The sequence below is a fragment of the Chanodichthys erythropterus genome, chromosome 20 (genome assembly GCF_024489055.1).
Source record: "Chanodichthys erythropterus isolate Z2021 chromosome 20, ASM2448905v1, whole genome shotgun sequence".
Taxonomy (NCBI): Eukaryota; Metazoa; Chordata; class Actinopteri; order Cypriniformes; family Xenocyprididae; genus Chanodichthys; species Chanodichthys erythropterus.
The window spans coordinates 23,484,833-23,504,307 of NC_090240.1; the positions used below are offsets into that span (position 1 = coordinate 23,484,833).

Genomic DNA, 19,475 nt, shown 5'->3' on the forward strand with positions numbered 1-19,475 from the left:
GCAACCGAGGTGGGTAAGGCAAACATAAAATGCTGAAAACGATTTGATTCTGATGCCTCTAAGTGGCTACTATGAGCATAAAACAAGCATTATGACCTTTCAGTTTTCCTCCTACAGAAGGAGAAGCAGCTTGGATGGATCAGATTGCAAGAATGTCCTTTTTGTTCACTCATGCAGATGGATTGTTCCTATTTATTTAATCTATCCAAAGGTGTAAAGCACAAAAGGGAATAAAAACAGGTATGTTCTGTTTTTGCAACAGATGGAGCCTATTACCAACCAAGTTAATAAGACAAGTCTGTTGAAATTCACTTTACTAAAAAAAAAATAATAAAATTAAAGCATATTAAGTGATACCTTTCTTCACTTTAATGTTCTTAGAAACAGTCACAGCTCATTTGCTATCATGTGTTTTCTTGGTCTTAGTATGTGTGGACCTTTTCATTTCCTTCCTCTCCATTTATTTCCTATGAGAAATCTAAATAAGTCTCTCTGACATTAGTCTCATTACAGGAACTATAATTTTCATTTCAAATTTCTACTTATCTTATATTTCTTTTCTTTTTTTATTCAAAAGCTGCAGAGTATGCAATTGGCTAATTCTTGTGAACATGGTGTGACAGTTAACCACTTTCCAATACCACAACTGAGCTATAAGTGCACCAAAAGTCTATTGTCCTCCTCTCGCTGCACACTACAGTAGAAAAATAATCAAATTAAACTTTTGAAATAATAGTAATAAATTATTAATGGTGATTGTTTGCTAATTTAAAAATAAAAAAAAAGTTAAAAACAAGAATTCCAGTCAAATGTTCTGATCACATGGTTCACTTTATGATGTAAAAAAAATGACAAATATGTTTTTATGACACATCAAGTTCATCATATTCCAAGGGAATAGTGTACATAGTTTTCTAATGGAAGGCAGCATTCAGAATCATACTGCTGATCTTCAAGCCATCATGATTGCGAAGACTGAAAGTAGAGAAGCTTTCGGAGGAAGTTGAAAGATCCGGGCATTTGTTTATACAGACCTTTGGCAGATATTTGGGAGACAGCATCATTTACCTAAAGAAAACAAATATTTCATATATATATTATATTACAATATAATTAATTATAATTATATCATAATTATTATCACAATATAGTTATTTTCCCTGGACAGTCAAACTTAATTTAACACTTATACATTTTTTCCTAATGTAATTTTTTGGTTAAATATTTAAAGCTTTAAAAATAATTTTTTTTAACCCTATGAATAAGGGACGCACCAGTGCAAATTGTACTTCAACTGGAAATGTTTACATGTTGAAGAGTAGAATATACACATATCAGGCATAACATTATGACCACCCTCCTAATATTGTTTTGGTCCCCCTTTTGCTGCCAAAACAGCCCTGACCCATCGAGGCGTGGACTCCACTAGACCCCTGAAGGTGTGCTGTGGTATCTGGCACCAAGATGTTAGCAGCAGATCCTTTAAGTCCTGTAAGTTGCACATCCCACAGATGCTTGATTGGATTGAGATCTGGGGAATTTGGAGGCCAAGTCAACACCTCAAACTCATTGTTGTCCTCCTCAAACCTTTCCTGACCCATTTTTGCTTTGTGGCAGGGCGCATTATCCTGCTGAAAGAGGCCACAGTCACCAGGGAATACCGTTTCCATGAAAGGATGTACATGGTGTGCAACAATGCTTAGGTAACGTTAGAAAACGTGATTCATCCGACCAGGCCACCTTCTTCCATTGCACCGTGGTCCAGTTCTGATGCTCACATGCCCACTGTTGGCGCTTTCGTCGGTGGACAGGGGTCAGCATGGGAACCCTGACTGGACTGCGGCTATGTAGCCCCAAACGCAACAAACTGCGATGCACTGTGTGACACCTTTCTATTGAGCTACAGTAGCTCGTCTGTTGGATCGGACCACACGGCTCAGCCTTCGCTCTCCACGTGCATCAATGAGCTGCCCGTGACCCTGTCGCCGGTTCACCACTGTTCCTTTCTTGGACCACTTTTGATAAATACTGACCACTGCACACCGGGAACACCCCACAAGAGCTGCAGTTTTGGGGATGCTCTGACCCAGTCGTCTAGCCATCACAATTTGGCTCTTGTCAAACTCGCTCAAATCCTTACTCTTGTGCATTTTTCCTGCTTCTAACACATCAACTTTGAGGACAAAATGTTTACTTGCTGCCTAGTATATCCCACCCACTAACAGAGATAATCAGTGTTATTCACAACCTGTCATTGGTCATAATGTTATGCCTGATCAGTGTAGTGTCGATCCCTTTTAATATTATTTATCAGCTGTAAAACAGTTTGATATGGTACATAATAGTCATATTATCATACTGCCCTACTCTAATCGGTAGCATTATTATAGAGGTTGGTTAGTTATTTTTTCCACTTTTGAGGATATATTTATTGTATCTATTAGTGGCTGCCTCGGTCTTTAAAAAAAAGTTTTACAGGACAAAGACGTACCATCATCAGCATGGTCACCAGATCATCTGTGGCAACATTCTCCTCAAGCACATGATCAAGATTCTCCACATACCAGGAGCCGGCCTGCGTGTCCCTCCAAGAGACATAGCCTGCAAATACAGTACATTAGCATGTAGATCAGCCAATTGTATTTGGCAAAATGTTTGTTTCTCTGAACTATTATGCAAACAAACAACATGTTTAAGGCACAACATGACCAAAACAGACCTGGAAAGGTTGAGTAGGACACCAAAATGTCGCTGGGTGTGGGCAAAGTGGCCCGAGCATCAAGTTCATCAGACGTGCTGAGAGAGTCGCTGCTGGAGGACATAGGAATGGCGTCCATCTGGTCATCTATCCCACCCAAAGAGGGTTCCACCTCATCTGGAGAAACCTCAAAACCAGTGTCCTTCTCACCTACAGGTGCACACAAAAGAGGTTTGCAATATATGAAAAACTAGTCTACTAAGAAATATTCAATTTAAAAAGCATGGATTGTGTTTAGGTGCGGGCAATTTTTTTTTGCAAAATTTAGGTAAAATTAAAAAAATGCAAAAGATGCAGTGTCTGTTGTTAGTAATGTAGCAATGTATGAAGCACAGCTCACAAAGAAGTCACTTTCAAACCAAGCCACTTTCGGTTGGTCAACACGGCGAGTTCACGTGACCAACTTGAACTCATTGCGAAATTCCCAAACGAGTGGATTGCTCTTGAAATGACTGGATTTCGACCATGAAAATTCACTGAACAATGGTAAATATCTATGAGACTTGTGAAAGGTTTCTGAGATGCCCACCTCCTCCACAGGCCTGGATGAAGAACAGCTTGGGCTTGCCCTGCAGAGAAGGACAGTTCTGGCCATTGAGGTAGTTTGTGATTAACTGAACTGGGACAGCTGGTCCATCAACACCATGAACTGCTCCAGGGAAACGATTGTGGTTTGCCTAAACATAGAAATGATGAGCACCAGAGTAGAATGATAATCTTTTTGTAATGGAATAGCATGATGGTGTTCTACAAAAATGAGGAAGAAAATAAAATTGCTAATGCAAACAAAGTGAGGTTGTTCTTTTTTTTTGAGCAGCTAATAGTCTTCATAAGTGTAAAAGCAAATATAGCATATATCCTCTTTTTTTTTTTTTTTTTTTTTTTTTTAAAGTCTATATATGCAACTTGTTTTACCTCAGTACCATGTGAAAGGATGATCACCACACAGCAGTCATACGCAGAATGATCCCTCTTTGCTAAAGATGACATCTCGTGTCTTATATGCTACAGAGGGGAGCAAAAATGTTTGTGAAATATATTAAGGACAGTTGGCCATTTGTCTTACAGCTGTCTTTACAGTGAGAAGAAGAGGAAATACTTTGCTTACTTTGTATTTCAAGTTCCTTTTCACAATAACCTCAAAGTTGAGAGCTTTAAATCTATTCTCCATCTTGTCACAGTCAATGTTGGATCCCTTTCGATCTTTTAGATCAGAGGCTGGTTCAAAATCGACGTTGTTTATAATCAGACAGATCCCACACGGACTGGCATCCATCTTGTAGCACTGTACAAAAAATAAAGAGTGGGTGTTTGTGTGCAATAAAGAAATTTGTGCAAACACTTCAGTCTCAACTCAAGAACTTGATTCAGCTTGTGAACAAAAACTATTTCCGTGTTATTCCGCAAAGATGTTCCCAGACAAATTCTATGATTGAAGTTTTCACACAAAACTGAAAACACTAAAAACTTGTGGTAACACAGATATGCAGATACTATGATTCATCAATAATTTTGCATTTCATTACTTTAAATTTAAGATGAACATTTAAAGCCAATTCAAATGCATGATTATTAGTAACATTAATTAAAGGTACACTATGTAAAAATTTTGGCTGTTAGAGGTCGCTAGAGGCCTATTCTAAACAAAAGCGTAGCTTGATGACGCCATGTTTTAGAGCGGAATCTTGGGACATGTGGTCTCCATCTCAACGGACGGTGCAAAAGAATAGGGATTGGAATCGGGAAGAAACCATTTTCATGGATGCGATTATTAACGTTACTGTAGTATGAAGCAGAGCAGGACCGAGTGTTGCGGGAGCTGAACGAGCAGTGAAACTTTTATTATGCCACAGTCGCTGGCGCCGCTTCTGCTATTCCAGTCATGAGTATGAGGTAACACAGCACTGTTTATCATATTAGATACATTTGAGTGTGCTGAAAATATTATAATGTTACTCTGTGCGTTTGCTCGGCGGCTGCTGTGAGACACTTGTTGCACACTGCAGTAATATAGATCGAATTTAGAATATCATATTAAATATTGGATGGCTTGTGTTGATAAATGGCATGCAATTAATTTTAAAACGTATTATATGATGGAGAAAATTATGTATTTCTGTTACTAAAAATATTAATACAAATCTGATTATGCTATGTTATGAGCTACGTCACAAAATAGTGTTTTTCTCTGAGGCATGGTAAAGCATGGTACTCGCAAAAAAATCAAGAAAATTCATTTAAACAAAGACTAAATGTGTTGAGCTATATAACAATAATTCGTTTTCTGTCTATAAATATATCAAAACAGTTGTTCCCTTGTCTATTAAAACGTGTAGTATATTAAAGCATCTTTGGTGTTTCCACGGTTTCTACAAAATAAAACCGGAAACCGAGGGTAACGCGGGTTTGACGCAATTGACATGCGACTCCTCACACGTCCCGGAGCCTTGGTTAAAATTGCAATTTTCTCACGATTTACAAATAGTAGGAAACATTTGGGATATTGTAAGTACTCAAGTGAACAAAATATATAACACTGGCCTAGTGGTTTTTAGATATTTTACTGCAAAAATCTTACATATTGTACCTTTAAGTTTTACTTATTTCAGAGTAACAAAAATATACATTATAGCTCGATCCTGAAAAGGGTTTTGCATAAAAATGGTTCATGTGTCAAAGGCTAATATAAAAAATTTTATTATACACTATCGGTCAAAAGTTTGGGGTCGATAAGTTTTTTTATGTTTTTAAAAGAAGCCTCTTATGCTCACCGAGGCTGCAATTATTTGATAAAAATACAGTAAAAAGAGAAATATTACATTAAAAAATTTATATTTTAATACATTTCTAACTGTATTTAAATCCTGTGATGGCAAAGCTGAATTTTCAGCAGCCATTACTCCAAACTTACTGACCTAAAACATTTGAACAGTAGTGTATATTGTAGTAAAATATTAAAATGTATGTCTATTAAAAAAAAAATATATATATATATATATATATATATATTATTATTATAATGTATAAACAATATAATTATTAATAAAAATATTTTTGTGGAAACCATGACACACTTCTTTGAGAACCTTTTCTATACACAAAAGTAAGGACACTTGTACTCAATAATTAATAAGCAGTGCCAATGAGTGAACAGGATTACCTGTATACTGTCACGTCTCTGCCTGTTTGGTCTCACCCTTTCTGGTTCGGAAGCTGTGGACATGCATAAATCCAAAGTTAAAATCTGCATGAAATGGAAGTTACAATAGTGAAACAGCTTCCATCGGGAATTGATTGGGTCGTTGGATCATTGAGTTCAACAGTGTCCGCCCACATTTTCAGTGGCTTTTCATAAGTAGTTTATCCATTCATTTCTCCCCTAGGGATTTTAAAAAGTCTTTGTTGAAGCATTATAAGCCATAAACCAAGACAACCAGCTACAAGGGGAATTGCAACATTACAAACTTTGAAGCAAAAAGTATTTGAAAATTGGACAAAAATACAAAAGGTAAAAGTAAAATAGAAAAAGTACAAGACTGTGTACTTAACAGCTTTAGTGAGGGAAAGAACTACAATCCCATGAAGCATTGCGATGTGTGTGTGTGTGTGTGTGTGTGTGTGTGTGTGTGTGTGTGTGTGTATATTATATATATAGTGGGCAGAGCTAAAGAGATATTTTGCAGCATTTTTTTGTGGCGACTGATTTGTGGAATCTTCTGTACAGCATCACGGGTAATGTAGTTTTTCACCATGAATTCTGCTGTTAAAAATTATTATTTTATCAATTGAAATAATGTGGATTGACGGCTTCATCAGAAGCAAATAACATAGGTTAACAACCTCGTAGCTCACAGTAGTGCTGTTTTTAAAGGTTGATAAGTTATTGTTAAAAAATCAGTTTCCCCAAGGAGAAAATTATTATTTTTTTACTTCTGGAACCAGACTGTTGCACTCTATTGTGATCTCATCGCCAAGCAGTAATAAAAAAATAATACCATCTCGAGATCAAAGTTGTTAAATTTCGATAAAAAACTTGTTAAATTTCGAGAAAAAGGTCGAGATAAAATGTTGAGAATAAACTCGTTCAATTACGAGAACAAATTTGTTAAATTATGAGAAAAATGTTAAATTTCGAGAAAAAAGTCGAGATAAAATGTTGAGAATAAACTCATTAAATTATGAGAAAAAAGTCGTTAAATTACGAGAACAAATTTGTTAAATTACGAAGTTTATTCTCAACATTTTATCTTGACTTTTTTCTTGAAATTTATTTTTTTTCTCGTAATTTAATGAGTTTATTCTCAACATTTTATTTAGACTTTTTCTCGAAATTTAACGACTTTAATCTCGAGACGGTTTTATTTTTTTATTATTGCTTGGCCCTAATCCTCTTCCGTAGTAATATTTAATAAAAATAAGAATTGTCAACATTGTGACTATAAGTCATTTTTATATGTATAGTATTAAACAAATGAAAATGAATATTTATTGAGAATTAAAAACATAGGAAGCTGTTTTTCATGACAGTGACTTACGTGGGCTAGGAGGCTTGGCCACAGGCAGGCTTACTGGTCTCAGTGGTTCGACTGCTACTGGAGGAGTGAGATCAGGTCTGTCTGGCTTTTCAGTCTTTATTGGATTTTCTGCATTAAATCATAAGATCAGACATCTCTATACATAACATGTGCTTTCTCTTAATATACGTGATTGAAAAATCATAGTACCAATTACAGACACATCTCAAGGGGATCATGGGTAGGGTGTTTTATGTTCCATTGTATTATGGAAGTAACACTTACGGACAGGCAGAGGTATCAGCGAAGGCTGTGCTGGAATGGGAGGAGGCCGATGAGCACTATCTCCACTCTGAAGGAGCTCTGCGAGATCATGATGCCCAGTCTCACGAAGGCACTCCAGGAAGGCTGGGAAAGCTTGACTACCTCTCGTCTCCAAGTCTGTCACCAGTTGCCTGGCTTGGTCTCGTCTGATTGCCTTGCTCTGTTATTAGAAAAAATAATGTTTCACATTCGCAACTACCTGTGCATGAATGAACAGTGGTCATATCATCTTACCTACATAACTGGAAACTAAACAATGCACGTTATTAACAAATGAACATCCTGTTTGAAGCATGGCAGTTTGAAATGAATGTTAAAATCAGCAATGAAAGTGAATGATGTCTGGGACTTAACGTATTCTTTTGTGTTCCACAGAAGAACGAAAGTCATACTGGTTTAATAAGGGTGAATAAACAAATGACATAAATTATAATTTATTGGTGTACTGTTCCTTTAAGACCGCGTATTAAACTTTCACAATCACGTTCCAGTCTATGAGAACAAAGACATCACTATTACCTTTATTTCATCGATCATGTCCTGGGTGAAGACCCCCTTTGACAAAAGCCCATCGCAGATGTCAGCAGGATTTAATGAAGTGACTAGATCACGCCTGTGCCGCTGAAGAATCCGTCTGTGTTTAGGGTCCATTCTGGCAATAATTCGGTATTAAAGTATTTATGGCTATGAGACGTTTTCAATATAACTGATCTTTTTGTTGATTATTTTGTTAAAGTAATATACAGTAAACGCGTAAAAACTATACTGCTTGAACTGAGTTGAATTGGCCATTAATCAACACAGAACAGTCGTCTCCTCGCTCGGTGCTTTAATTCATTTCCTTGTTTACAACACGCTGACGATGACGTCATTGACTACGGGTTGGTCAGGTATTTACCGAAGTAAACAGTGAAACTGAAACGTTTTAACTTGAAAAATAGATTACTCATTTAGTATCTGTAGTAATGAAATACAAAAATTCTTAAGTTGGAAACTGAACGTAGTTTTAGAACTACATGGAGGGGATATAATAATTTAAATGAAAAAAAAAAAAACATTGCCCACGTAAAATATAATTTTCTAAATCATACATAACATTAAACAATACTGTAGCGCTCTGTGTAATTGTTAAAGTAAACAAAGCTGTAAGAGTATGTAACATTATACTGAGCAGCTTTTTTTCCTCTTATTAGTCCATTTTTTCCTCAATCTTGTTTACATAATTTACTATCATGTGATGGTAAATTCTAGCATCTTGTTTAAAATTCTATTTCCCTTTTCTGTCAGTTTGTGTGTGTACTGCTTTGGCAATATTATATGTAAAACAATAATGCCAGTAAGTTTTAATTGAAAAAGTGAAAATTGCAGAATTGTATTGCCACCTACTGGTAAAAGCCATTTTGGCTCTTCTTCCTCCAATTAAATACACGATTTAAGCAGCAAAAGGCAGATGCTGTTCAGTGAAAAGCCTGTCCCTCTGTGTGTGTTCTATATGATCATATCCAATGCACAGAATCAAATGCAGATGTGAATAAACTAAAGCATCTTGCAACAAACATGCAAGAGCCAAGACAACATTATTCAAAATAAGTTGCATTAAAATAACTTAAAACTGGTTGTTACAGCAATAATTGGAGAATTGCATGCTGATCTGTTTACATCTCAATTTTAAAAACATCAGTTTTTATTTTTGCAAATGTCAATGAACGAGACCAATTTCTTGACAAAAATGAAACCCACTTTAATATTTTACAGTCTGCATCATATCTTGGTTTGGGAATGTGACTTGGGCAAAGAAAACGGACTCTTAATGACATTCTTAACGACATGTTGACAAACTAACAGTACAGCAAATCAAAACAAGTTTCCCATATAGATCTTAAACATGGAGCCATTCAACAATAGATAAAGAAACAACATATGCACTCATACACTCCATCTCTCCATAGTATACAGTTCCAAAAGCCAAGATACTGGTGTAGATTTGTACATTCAATATTAAATTTTACCTCGGTTATTATGGTATAAAACAAATACCAGGATACAAATGTCATTCACAGAAAGTAGAGTCCATACAGAAGAGCTTAGTTATTTGACTTTATAAACCAGGTCTTGTCAGTCCTTTGTAGATGTGAATCTTTCCTGCCCCTTTGGCTTCAAAGCTGTAGTCTGTGGTGACGTAAGGTAAATCTCCTTCAACTCCATGCTGGAACAAGAGAAAGAGAGAGGTTAAGTACAACTGCAACTCTTGATGCACACCTTGGCAATAGATTTGCCATTGGCTACTTGCCAGACTGATTTTATGCACACATTTTTTATATATTTTTTATATTATATATAATAAAAATGCTACTACCAATTCTACTACTAATATAAACACAATAAGGATTGATGAGCTGCTGGGTTCATGAATATTAATATCACATTGTCAGCATTCGCTCGAACTGAACAGGGACAGTAACAGATGAGCGCCAGCCAATGAGATTGCCGTTTGTGCATTAGTTCCGCCCACTACCGGAGAAACCGGCAACCGGCATCTCTTCTGCAATTTCTTGAAAGCTGAATAATACCAAATGAACTCCATTATTTTGACAGGAAAATACAAATAATATAATTTACACATAGCACGTCGATTCTACATGTTATGTAAAGCCTGGAACACACCAAGCCGACGCCGACGAACTAGTGGTGGCGAAAGCAGACTGCGGGGTTGGCTCACGTCGGCAGCATCTGGGTCCAAAGTTGCCCTGACACACCAAACCGAACTCGACACCGGACGCCTAAGTAGCACATCCGTTCTGTGCCTGCGTAAGATGAAATGCCTTTCTGAACCAGCAGGTGGCAGTAGCTGTACAGCCAATCAGAATGATCAGATGGCCCGACTGACAGACGAGCTCCGACGCAGATTCAACGTCGAATCGGCCGTAAAAAAAAAAAAAAAAAGCTGATGAGGACCAACTTCAGCCGATGGTGCGGAACACACTGAGAAAACTTAGTTAGCCGATCAACAAAAACAGCCCGATGGCCGACCGTCGGCTTGGTGTGTTCCAGGCTTAAGACTCACACTCTCTCAGTAAAGCGACAGCGACTCGTGCACCTTCACACTAGAGACACACTTTGCATCAAATACAGGCATCTATTGAGCTTAAGTGAAATAGTACAGATCGCTTGACAGAGCAAAACTCAAGTGTTCAGCGTGTAAAAATTTATCTACGCTAATATTTAGCCTCTAACACCCACACGGGCTAGTAAAATCTAAGAATTTACTAGCCAATGGCTAATAATAGACTTTAGTCGCCCAGAGTAGTCGCATATGCGAGTGTTTTACTCGCATTGTAGAGGGTTGAACGGACAACAAAGACAATAAAGTTGGATAACCTGTCTACACTTGAACATTTAGCCATTACACATGATTAGATATAATCTGCACCCCTATATTCAGTGAGTAATCTGAATTAATCGTTTCTTACTGTATTCACGGAGACAAGAGCCGTCGCCATTTTTATTTTTAAATACTTGCAGTCTGTATAATTCATAAATATCTTCATTCTTTATAAATCTCTCCAACAGTGTAATGTTAGCTTTAGCCACGCAGCACAGCCTCAAATTCATTCAGAATCAAATGTAAACATCCAAATAAACACTGTACTTACGCGATTAGACATTCTCCATGATGAACACTTTGTAAAGATCCATTTTAAGGGTTAAATTAGCTGTGTAAACTTTGTTTATGCAATGATAGAGTCGAGAGCCCTGGGGGGGGGGCGGAGAGCGCGAGCAATTAAAGGGGCCGCAGCCCTGAATCAGCGCATTTTTAATTATGCCCCAAAATGGGCAGTTAAAATTATTTTAAAAAAAAAAAAATCTATGGGGTATTTTGAGCTGAAACTTCACAGACACAGTCAGGGGACACCTTAGACTTATATTACATCTTGTAAAAAAACGTTCAATGGCACCTTTAAATAAAAAGCAGTTATTTTAAATTGTAATACTATTTGATCAAATAAATGTAGTCTTGATGAGCACATAATACTTATTTAAAATAAAATTACCAACCCCAAGCTTTTGAATGGTAGTGTATATTGCTGATTTACATACCTGCTTGATGAGCATTTTTTTAGGCAGAGTGATCTCTCCCAGCAGAAGACAGTTCACGTGCCTCAGGACAGAGGGAGACACTGGGGTAACCAGAAAATACAGACCTCGAGCCATGTCTATCCCTCTCAGAACACCTTAAAAACACAACAGCAGGTAAAAGTAAATTACAGTTTAAGGGAGGTTTTATCTCTTTATTTTCATAGAAGTATAAAAATAAGAAACTTATAAGTCTGCATGATGTATAATGAGTATTTGTAATGCAACAACATATGCTTTGCTATTTGACAATTCCATCTCAGATCCACATATTAAAAGGCCTTGAATACACACCTAGGCCCACACATTGACAGACAGGAGTTTGGGAGAGTACAACAGGACCTCCTCTGCCCACAACCTTCTCACTCAGACAGCATAACCCTACTATACTGGCATTAACCGCATAAAGGATGTTGTTGGGTGCGACCTCACAGTGCATTACCCCTATAGCCACTGATGAGTGTGGGACCTGCAATAATAGAGCACAAAATCAGTGTTCACATAAAACATGATCAGAAAAAGAAAAAAAATTATGTGGGACGTCTATCCCTTTAATTGCACTTTCATACTTAACCACTAGAGGGCACGTCTTTCACTTGACTGATACCCATCATACACCTTTCCCTTTAAGGCCATACACTTCATACACCACAAACACTGGGTCACAATAAGCTTAAAGATGTGCGTTCTTGCAGAAAAACCACAAATATATCCACTCCTTTACCTGTATATATTTATGCAACCCAATTGCTCAGCCGTGACTTGTAATGGTGTCTCAAACTTAACTTTTTTTTTGATAGAACTGTGAACCCTTACTCTCTTAGCAGAATCATCCATTTAAGGACTATCTGAACAATCCAGAGGTTCCACCTCTATAAAATATTAAATAAAATCCTAAAAAAATAAATAAATAATAATAATACTTCAAGAAAATAAATAAATAAAAACCTGGTAGGGTATGAAGCAGTGAAGCGGGCGGATGGGACCAGGTTCCGAGGACTGCAGCTGACTGAAGTAGCTGAGCAGAGCCAGGTCTCGCAGCTCATTACTGCGCTGATGTTGCCTGTGAGGAATGCAGGATGGGAATTTACTTTGGTTTGTAAAGTAAAAATAACCAAAAATGACCTAGTTAAATCTTCACCACATGAACTGACAAAAAAAAAAAAAAAAAAAAATCATAGGTACAGTTAAAATCGGCTGCCTTACATTTCTCCAGATGTCCCAGCACTTTCGAATTCTGATTGGACACTGAGAAATACATGAGATTGGGTGTTGAGGTGACTTGCTGGCTCCTCTGTCAAAGTGGACTGCGGAGGGTGTGTCTGCCAGCCATGGGCAGTCCTGAGGAACTCTGGGGTGAGAAGTTGACACTGTGGCACATTTCCGTAACTCAGCTGCACTACGTGCGTAATGGAAAAAAGACGAATGAGGTCTACCAGTATCAGAAAGCCATGGCCTGTGAAAGAGAAAGACATTTGTTAGCAAGTTAGTACTAGAAACTCAAATTATATGAAAAAAGATGAATATTAATATACTTATTAGTATAATAATATTAAGTTACTGCATTAAATTATGTCCCTGACTCATATATCATGTTATTAAAGGTGGTCTCGAAATAAAAATTGACTTTATCTTGACATAGTTAAATAACAAGAGACCAGTACATGGAAATGACATACAGTGAGTCTCAAACTCCATTGTTTCCTCCTTATATAAATCTCATTTGTTTAAAAGACCTCAGAAGAACAGGTGAATCTCAACATAACAGTCGGGGTGTACGCCCCCATTATTTGCATATGCCAGCTCATGTTCAAGCCACTAGACAAGGGAAGAACGTCTAGATTTGGGCACAGCTGAATCATCAGACTAGGTAAGCAAGCAAGAACAACAGCGAAAAATGGCAGATGGAGCGATAATAACTGACATGATTCATGATATCATGATATTTTTAGTGATATTGGTAAACTGTCTTTCTAAATGTTTCGTTAGCATGTTGCTAATGTACTGTTAAATGTGGTTAAAGTTACCATCGTTTCTTACTGTATTCACGGAGACAAAAGCCGTCGTTATTTTCATTATTAAACACTTGCAGTCTGTATAATTCATAAACAACTTAATTCTTTATAAATCTCTCCAACAGTGTAGCATTAGCCGTTAGCCACGCAGCATAGCCTCAAACTCATTCAGAATCAAATGTAAACATCCAAATAAATAAAATACTCACATAATCCAATGCATGCATGCAGTATGCATGACAAACACTTTGTAAAGATCGATTTTGAGGGTTATATTAGCAGTGTAAACTTTGTTTATGCACCGTTTAAGGCAAGCGCGAGCTCCGTAGGCAGGGAGAGAGAGCATTTAAAGGGGCTGCAACATAAAGCGGCGCATTTCTAATTATGCCCCAAAAATAGGCAGTATAAAAAAAATTATAAAATAATCTGTGGGGTATTTTAAGCTGAATCTTCACAGACATTCAGGGGACACCTTTGACTTATATTACATCTTGTAAAAAAAACGTTCGATGACACCTTTAAATGGTTTGACAGCCCTAATATTCAAGATCCAATAATGAGTCCATATCTGTGCAGTTCAAATCATATTCCTATTTTATTCCATTTCATGTAAAAAAAATTCTGACCTTTAACCCAGCCCATAGTATTGATGATGACAGGACTCTCTCCACTGACATGGCGCCAGAGGGATTTGAGAGACTCCAGATACCGATCAATGTCAGCCTGACAATTTGCCAGACCATAATACACCATGTGCTTTGGGTCACGCAGATGTGTGAAAGGAGGCCCTAAAAAAATAAATAAACAAATAAACATGCTAAATGTAAGTGTTGAATTGAGTGTTAAAAGCTCTTGAATTAGCAGAATCAGTTTAAATTATATTGATGAAGAAAAATGTACTTCATTTGGCTATTATGGAAATGAAGATCTTTGAGTATGACATACCCAGCACTGGCTCTGTAATTGTGCATAGGGAAAGGCATCCAGGAGGGGTGAACTCAGTCTGGCCTAGATCACACTCCAAATACTCTACACTTACAGTGCTGCAAACACACAGCAAGGTAGAGAGAGAGAGAGAGAGATATACACATCACATTAAAATTACAATTCACGCACATTTAAGTTGTGTTAAATTTGTGCTATATAAATAAAATTTGACTCGACTTAAAATCTTGCTCACAACTTAGCATGCAGGCAAGACTTCAAAAACACAAGATTATTCTCAATTCATCCTCTAATTACTAAACTGATGAACAGATTGAACTCACTGATTAAGCAGGCTGTTCATAAGGTGCCGATTGAAGGTGGACTTGCCAGAGGATTTCGCCCCACACACCAGAATTACAGGACAGCGGTCAAATTCCCCTGTGGACAAAAAACATTTTACATTGCTTTAGACAGAATACATTTCTACAGAGCCCTGCACATGACGTTTAAGTATTTAAATTGAACATAAACCAGTTTTATATCAACCTTTTAATATATAATTGTTTCTATTCCAATTTGTCACTGAAATTTAAACATTTAACGTTAAACTTTAACTTTAGTGAATTTTTGTTCACGCATAAAACAGAAAGAAGCACAGACTAAAGATCAACTCAGCCCTAATTCATTCACCCTGATGTTGTTCCAAACCTATATGATTTTCCTTTCTCTGCAGAACAAAAGATGATAACAGTTTTAGTGACCATTAACTTCCTTTGTATACACAACATTGCAAACTATCTTCAGAAGAAAGTTACACAGGTTTGGAATTACATGAGGTTAAGTAAATGACGACAATTTGAATTTTTGGGTGAACTATTCCTTTAAATATTCTTAAAAAAAAAAAAAAATGGTATTAACATTTACCTGCCCAGGCACTGAGCAAACTGCTTATAGCTTCTCTGAAACTAGGTGATGTCACCAGACCCTGTGCACACGGTCCACGCAAAGCAGTTACACCCACAGCTGACAGAACCGGGTTATAGATGGTAGCCTGGGACCTGAGCTCCTTCTGCAGAATGCATAAACAGAGACACAAATATATATGTTGCTATGCCAGGGTGCTCAAACAAACAATGTCGATAGCACCCAAAAGCCACAGTGTTTACGTTCTTCTGGAAGTCAACCTACAAACGGCTTGCTTATAGTTGCCTTTGCATATTAAACTGGGTATGTATTTTAACATCACACACAATATACACATCAGCTATTTAAACGTGAACATGTAAAACCTGAACCGACTTACCGAGTTGAGGCCGAATATCTCTGCAAGTTCGGAGAAGCTGGTAAGAAAGCGAGTGAGCGGCGTGTCCAGAGGTTCCAGAAGCACCACGCAGGAGTCCGAGTCCACCTCACTCATGAGCTTTTTACTTGGCTCTAGACATAAAAAGATAAATTGCAAAAATTTTAGAAAGGGAGAGCAAATAAAGAACTTCAGTGCAGATAGAAATTAAAAAGGCAACACCAGTCAAATCTTTTTTCAAGCACTGCTCAATTTTGGGATATTTGGCTTTTCATAAAATGTTGACTAGTGGAAGGAAAACAGCCAAAATACTCTATTAGGTGTTTATTTTATTGCACCTTATCTACTTTTTTTCCTGTAAATTTCAATTATAATACATAGGTTTAACGGCCGTTTACTCAAAATGATTTTTTTCTCATGCGCCAAGTCAGAAATCTCAACTTCAGCAGCACTTACACCAAACTTTAGTTTTACTCCCATCTATATTATGAAGATTTAAACAGAGGGGTTTATTATATCATTTGCCTGATTTTATACAACAATTTATTCCTAAAAACATGGTGAATTTTTCTTTTTTTGTCTGGCTGTTAACAGTATTTTCTGATTTATGAAGTGGTAAAAAAAAAAAAAAAAAAAAAAAAAAAAAAAAAAAAATGATATCCAAAATCAATGTCAACAATATGAAAAGAATTTTGAACCTGGCTTTATCCAATGTTCAAAGTATGCAAATTAGGCATTATATAAATTAAATCTGCACTAATTTACATATTTAAACATAAGTTTTATGAAATGTTAATACAAAAAAAAAGTTAGCAATTCTTAATATAATCAAATCAACTGAGGAAGTATGGTGATATCCATTAGTAATTTGTTTTTACCCTATTAACCTGGGATGCCTTGCCTTAAAGGGTGATATGAGGGTGAGAAAAGGGGTCATTAAAATGTTATAAAGGCAGGATGCTCCTTATGCTGCTACCTGAAGAGAAATATTTGCGAACAATGGCTTTTGCTTCCAGCAGCCCCTCTTTCTTGTTCTTGCTGGAAGGGGGGTTGTTTCCTAAGGCCTTGATGGTGAGAGGGCAGTGAGATGGTGATGAGAACAGGGGGTAAGATTGTTGGCCCTCCTCTATGGTGAAGCCCAGCACCTCTACATGACCATAGAGGCAAGTGAGCAGGCACTTTCCACGGAAACACAAGACCTGTGCACACATCAGACACAAAAGTCAGCCTAGGTACAGAAACTGACATGGACCAATATATTGGCCAGGCTGGGGGGCGTTTCCCAAAGCGAACTATGGTTGCAAGTTCCGTCGTTAACAATAGAGTTCAACAGGACTTACGACCGTAGTTGACTAATGATGCTTTTGGGAAATGCACCCCAGATTAACTAAGTGTTTTAAAGTTTGCAGCCACTGGCTGTAATGTTAATAATCACAGTATTAATATTAAAATAATGATAATAAAAATAAGTTAATAAAAATATTAAACAGACTTAGTAGTTCATGTTAGTTTCAAATATACTAGCCTTAATTTTTTTTCAGATTATGTTTAAGTTGCGTGCACAAATTTAGAGCAAAATGAGTTTTAGCAATTTTATGACCATCTCAAACTTTAAGAGCAATTCACACCGCACTGAGAGAAGGCAAAAGACACTTCGTCAGGTTTTTTCGGATCTGTCAGAGTCTGTCAGAGCTTTCGCCGATTCAACATGTTGAATTGTAATTAGAATGTCTGAGAATTGGCATACTGTAATCTGGTGACTGTCAGCACAATGTGAATTAGCCTTTAGGTGTATATATCAACATTATATTGGCCACTGTGGTGTTAATATATATGCCTCTGCTATTGAAAAGCTCATACTGGCCAACCACTAGTGGAAATTCAGGCATTAAACAACTGCTAAAAAAAAAACAGTACATGCACACAAAGAAATAAATCACTGATTCAGTATTTAAAAGCTGATATCATCAGTCTACCTGGCCTGGTTTCATGACTAAAACAGCACGGTTGTTGGTATGGTCAAGGTGGGCATGGAATTGAAGATCGTCCTCCTCCTGCTTGTCTGTGTCAGGTAACTCTGTGTTTGAACTCTCCTTGCCGTTCTGAAGAACACTATTGGCATATTCACTCCATTCTTTAGAGTCCACTGAAGTGCTGCTGTCATCCAGTTCTGTGCCTCCATTTGTGTGGACGTGAGCTGAAGTTACAGAAGGGGCCGTGACCTTTTCCTCCTCGGCACAACTGTTTTTAGGGATAAAAGTCACAGGCTTCGTATACAACTTCTGCAAACGTTTTACGGTGGGCTTTTCGCTTTTGGCTATCTGTTGCTCCAACTTTGCAGTCGCAGGACTTGTATTTGGGTGAGTTGAGTCCAGGCTGCGTACTTTTTTGTGCCATTTATTCTTATTGTGACGTTTAGTGGCATTTCGTTGCTTGTGTTGGGACCGAGAAGAAACCTTGTGTACTTTCATTGTCACCCGATGAACTCCGAAGAGCCTAAAAACAACATAAATCCAGGGCAGGGGAACACCTGTGGATGAAGACAGTAATGATGGGGTCAACACACCTGGTGTCAATAAAAAGGTTTTATCTATAAGAAAGGCATTAAATTGCCTTCTAGATTTGGAAGAAAAAGAAACAAACGAAAGAAACAAAAGAAAAAGTATAAAAGAAAAACAAAAACGAAAAAAGTGAACCAAATCATAAAAAAAGAAAACTTCTGGATTTTAAGAGTAACATTACAGAGAGACAGATACATAGTTTATTCATATAGTGAAATATAGTGCAAAATTGACTTATCTTACATTATTATCAACAACAAGTAAGATCATCTGTTAACATATGATACGGAAAGCCACTTTCGTGGTTGTTAGTTTACGGACCTGTTTAAAGTGAGAAGCGGCTGTAACCGGCGATTCTCCTGTGCAAAATATTTGAATCAAATCAGAAACGTTATAGACGTATAAAAAGAGTTTCTGTGGATATGTTGTCGTTTCTATGTAACTGGCAGTGGCTTCATGCAAACATCAAAAATCACGCTGCACGATGCTGTTGTGGTTCCACTCCACTAATCGAAACGAAGTCGTTCATTTCCCCCTTTTGATCTGCTTTAAGACCGCATTTTCACTGTTTCGTGAATGCGTTTGAAAGCATACATACAAGAGAAACAAAGATGAAGCATAAAACATGTTAAATATACAACTCGGTAGCTAACAAGAGCGATTTTGTGCAGCACTGGCGCCTCACAGTTAGCCTATGTGCCATGTGGTGGACAGTAACAGATTTCCCGGAGTTTGAGTAAACTTTAATTCTACACTACCATTCGGAATTAATACTTCACTATAAACTACCTACCCATAACCATCACAAATATCATAAAATTGAAGAATTGGTGTTCACTTTGGTTGCATGAGCTAAACCATTCGAACAGCTCAAATGTGAAGAAATGCGCACTCAGCGCAATGAGTTGAATGGCCAGCTACTAAAGAGCGCAAACAATATTA

The 19,475-nt window shown here is 37.2% G+C and overlaps 2 protein-coding genes across 2 annotated transcripts; both read right to left on the reverse strand.

Annotated features, from left to right (window-relative positions):
- Positions 1-644: 644 nt before the first annotated feature.
- casp9 (caspase 9, apoptosis-related cysteine peptidase) lies at positions 645-8,465 on the reverse strand. The gene is made up of 10 exons (XM_067372114.1): positions 8,116-8,465; positions 7,558-7,756; positions 7,294-7,401; positions 5,919-5,971; positions 3,867-4,043; positions 3,674-3,763; positions 3,288-3,435; positions 2,720-2,908; positions 2,492-2,601; positions 645-1,068 (listed from the first exon to the last, which is right to left on the reverse strand). The coding sequence occupies exons 1-10, from the start codon at positions 8,245-8,247 to the stop codon at positions 961-963; spliced, it is 1,314 nt and encodes a 437-aa protein (XP_067228215.1). The 5' UTR covers positions 8,248-8,465; the 3' UTR covers positions 645-960.
- An 854-nt stretch (positions 8,466-9,319) lies between these two features.
- Positions 9,320-19,409, reverse strand: nol9 (nucleolar protein 9). Its single transcript, XM_067372476.1, has 13 exons — positions 18,855-19,409; positions 17,949-18,502; positions 16,949-17,171; positions 15,976-16,106; positions 15,597-15,741; positions 15,014-15,110; positions 14,691-14,788; positions 14,372-14,533; positions 12,937-13,186; positions 12,679-12,793; positions 12,025-12,199; positions 11,695-11,828; positions 9,320-9,802 (listed from the first exon to the last, which is right to left on the reverse strand). Exons 2-13 carry the CDS (start codon positions 18,441-18,443, stop codon positions 9,695-9,697), a joined length of 2,133 nt encoding a protein of 710 aa, XP_067228577.1. The 5' UTR covers positions 18,444-18,502; positions 18,855-19,409; the 3' UTR covers positions 9,320-9,694.
- Positions 19,410-19,475: the final 66 nt, after the last annotated feature.

Bases quoted from the DNA above. Each gene is read 5' to 3' on its own strand.
- nol9 (XM_067372476.1), bottom strand. From the start codon at position 18,443: ATGAAAGTACACAAGGTTTCTTCTCGGTCCCAACACAAGCAACGAAAT. The intron at 17,172-17,948 runs GTAGACTGATGA...ATGTGTGCACAG, and splicing joins TAGTCATGAAACCAGGCCAG to GTCTTGTGTTTCCGTGGAAA. The intron at 15,742-15,975 runs GTAAGTCGGTTC...TGCATTCTGCAG, and splicing joins AGATATTCGGCCTCAACTCG to AAGGAGCTCAGGTCCCAGGC.
- casp9 (XM_067372114.1), bottom strand. From the start codon at position 8,247: ATGGACCCTAAACACAGACGGATTCTTCAGCGGCACAGGCGTGATCTA. The intron at 7,757-8,115 runs GTAATAGTGATG...TTCTAATAACAG, and splicing joins ACATGATCGATGAAATAAAG to AGCAAGGCAATCAGACGAGA. The intron at 2,909-3,287 runs GTGGGCATCTCA...GTGCACCTGTAG, and splicing joins CATCCAGGCCTGTGGAGGAG to GTGAGAAGGACACTGGTTTT.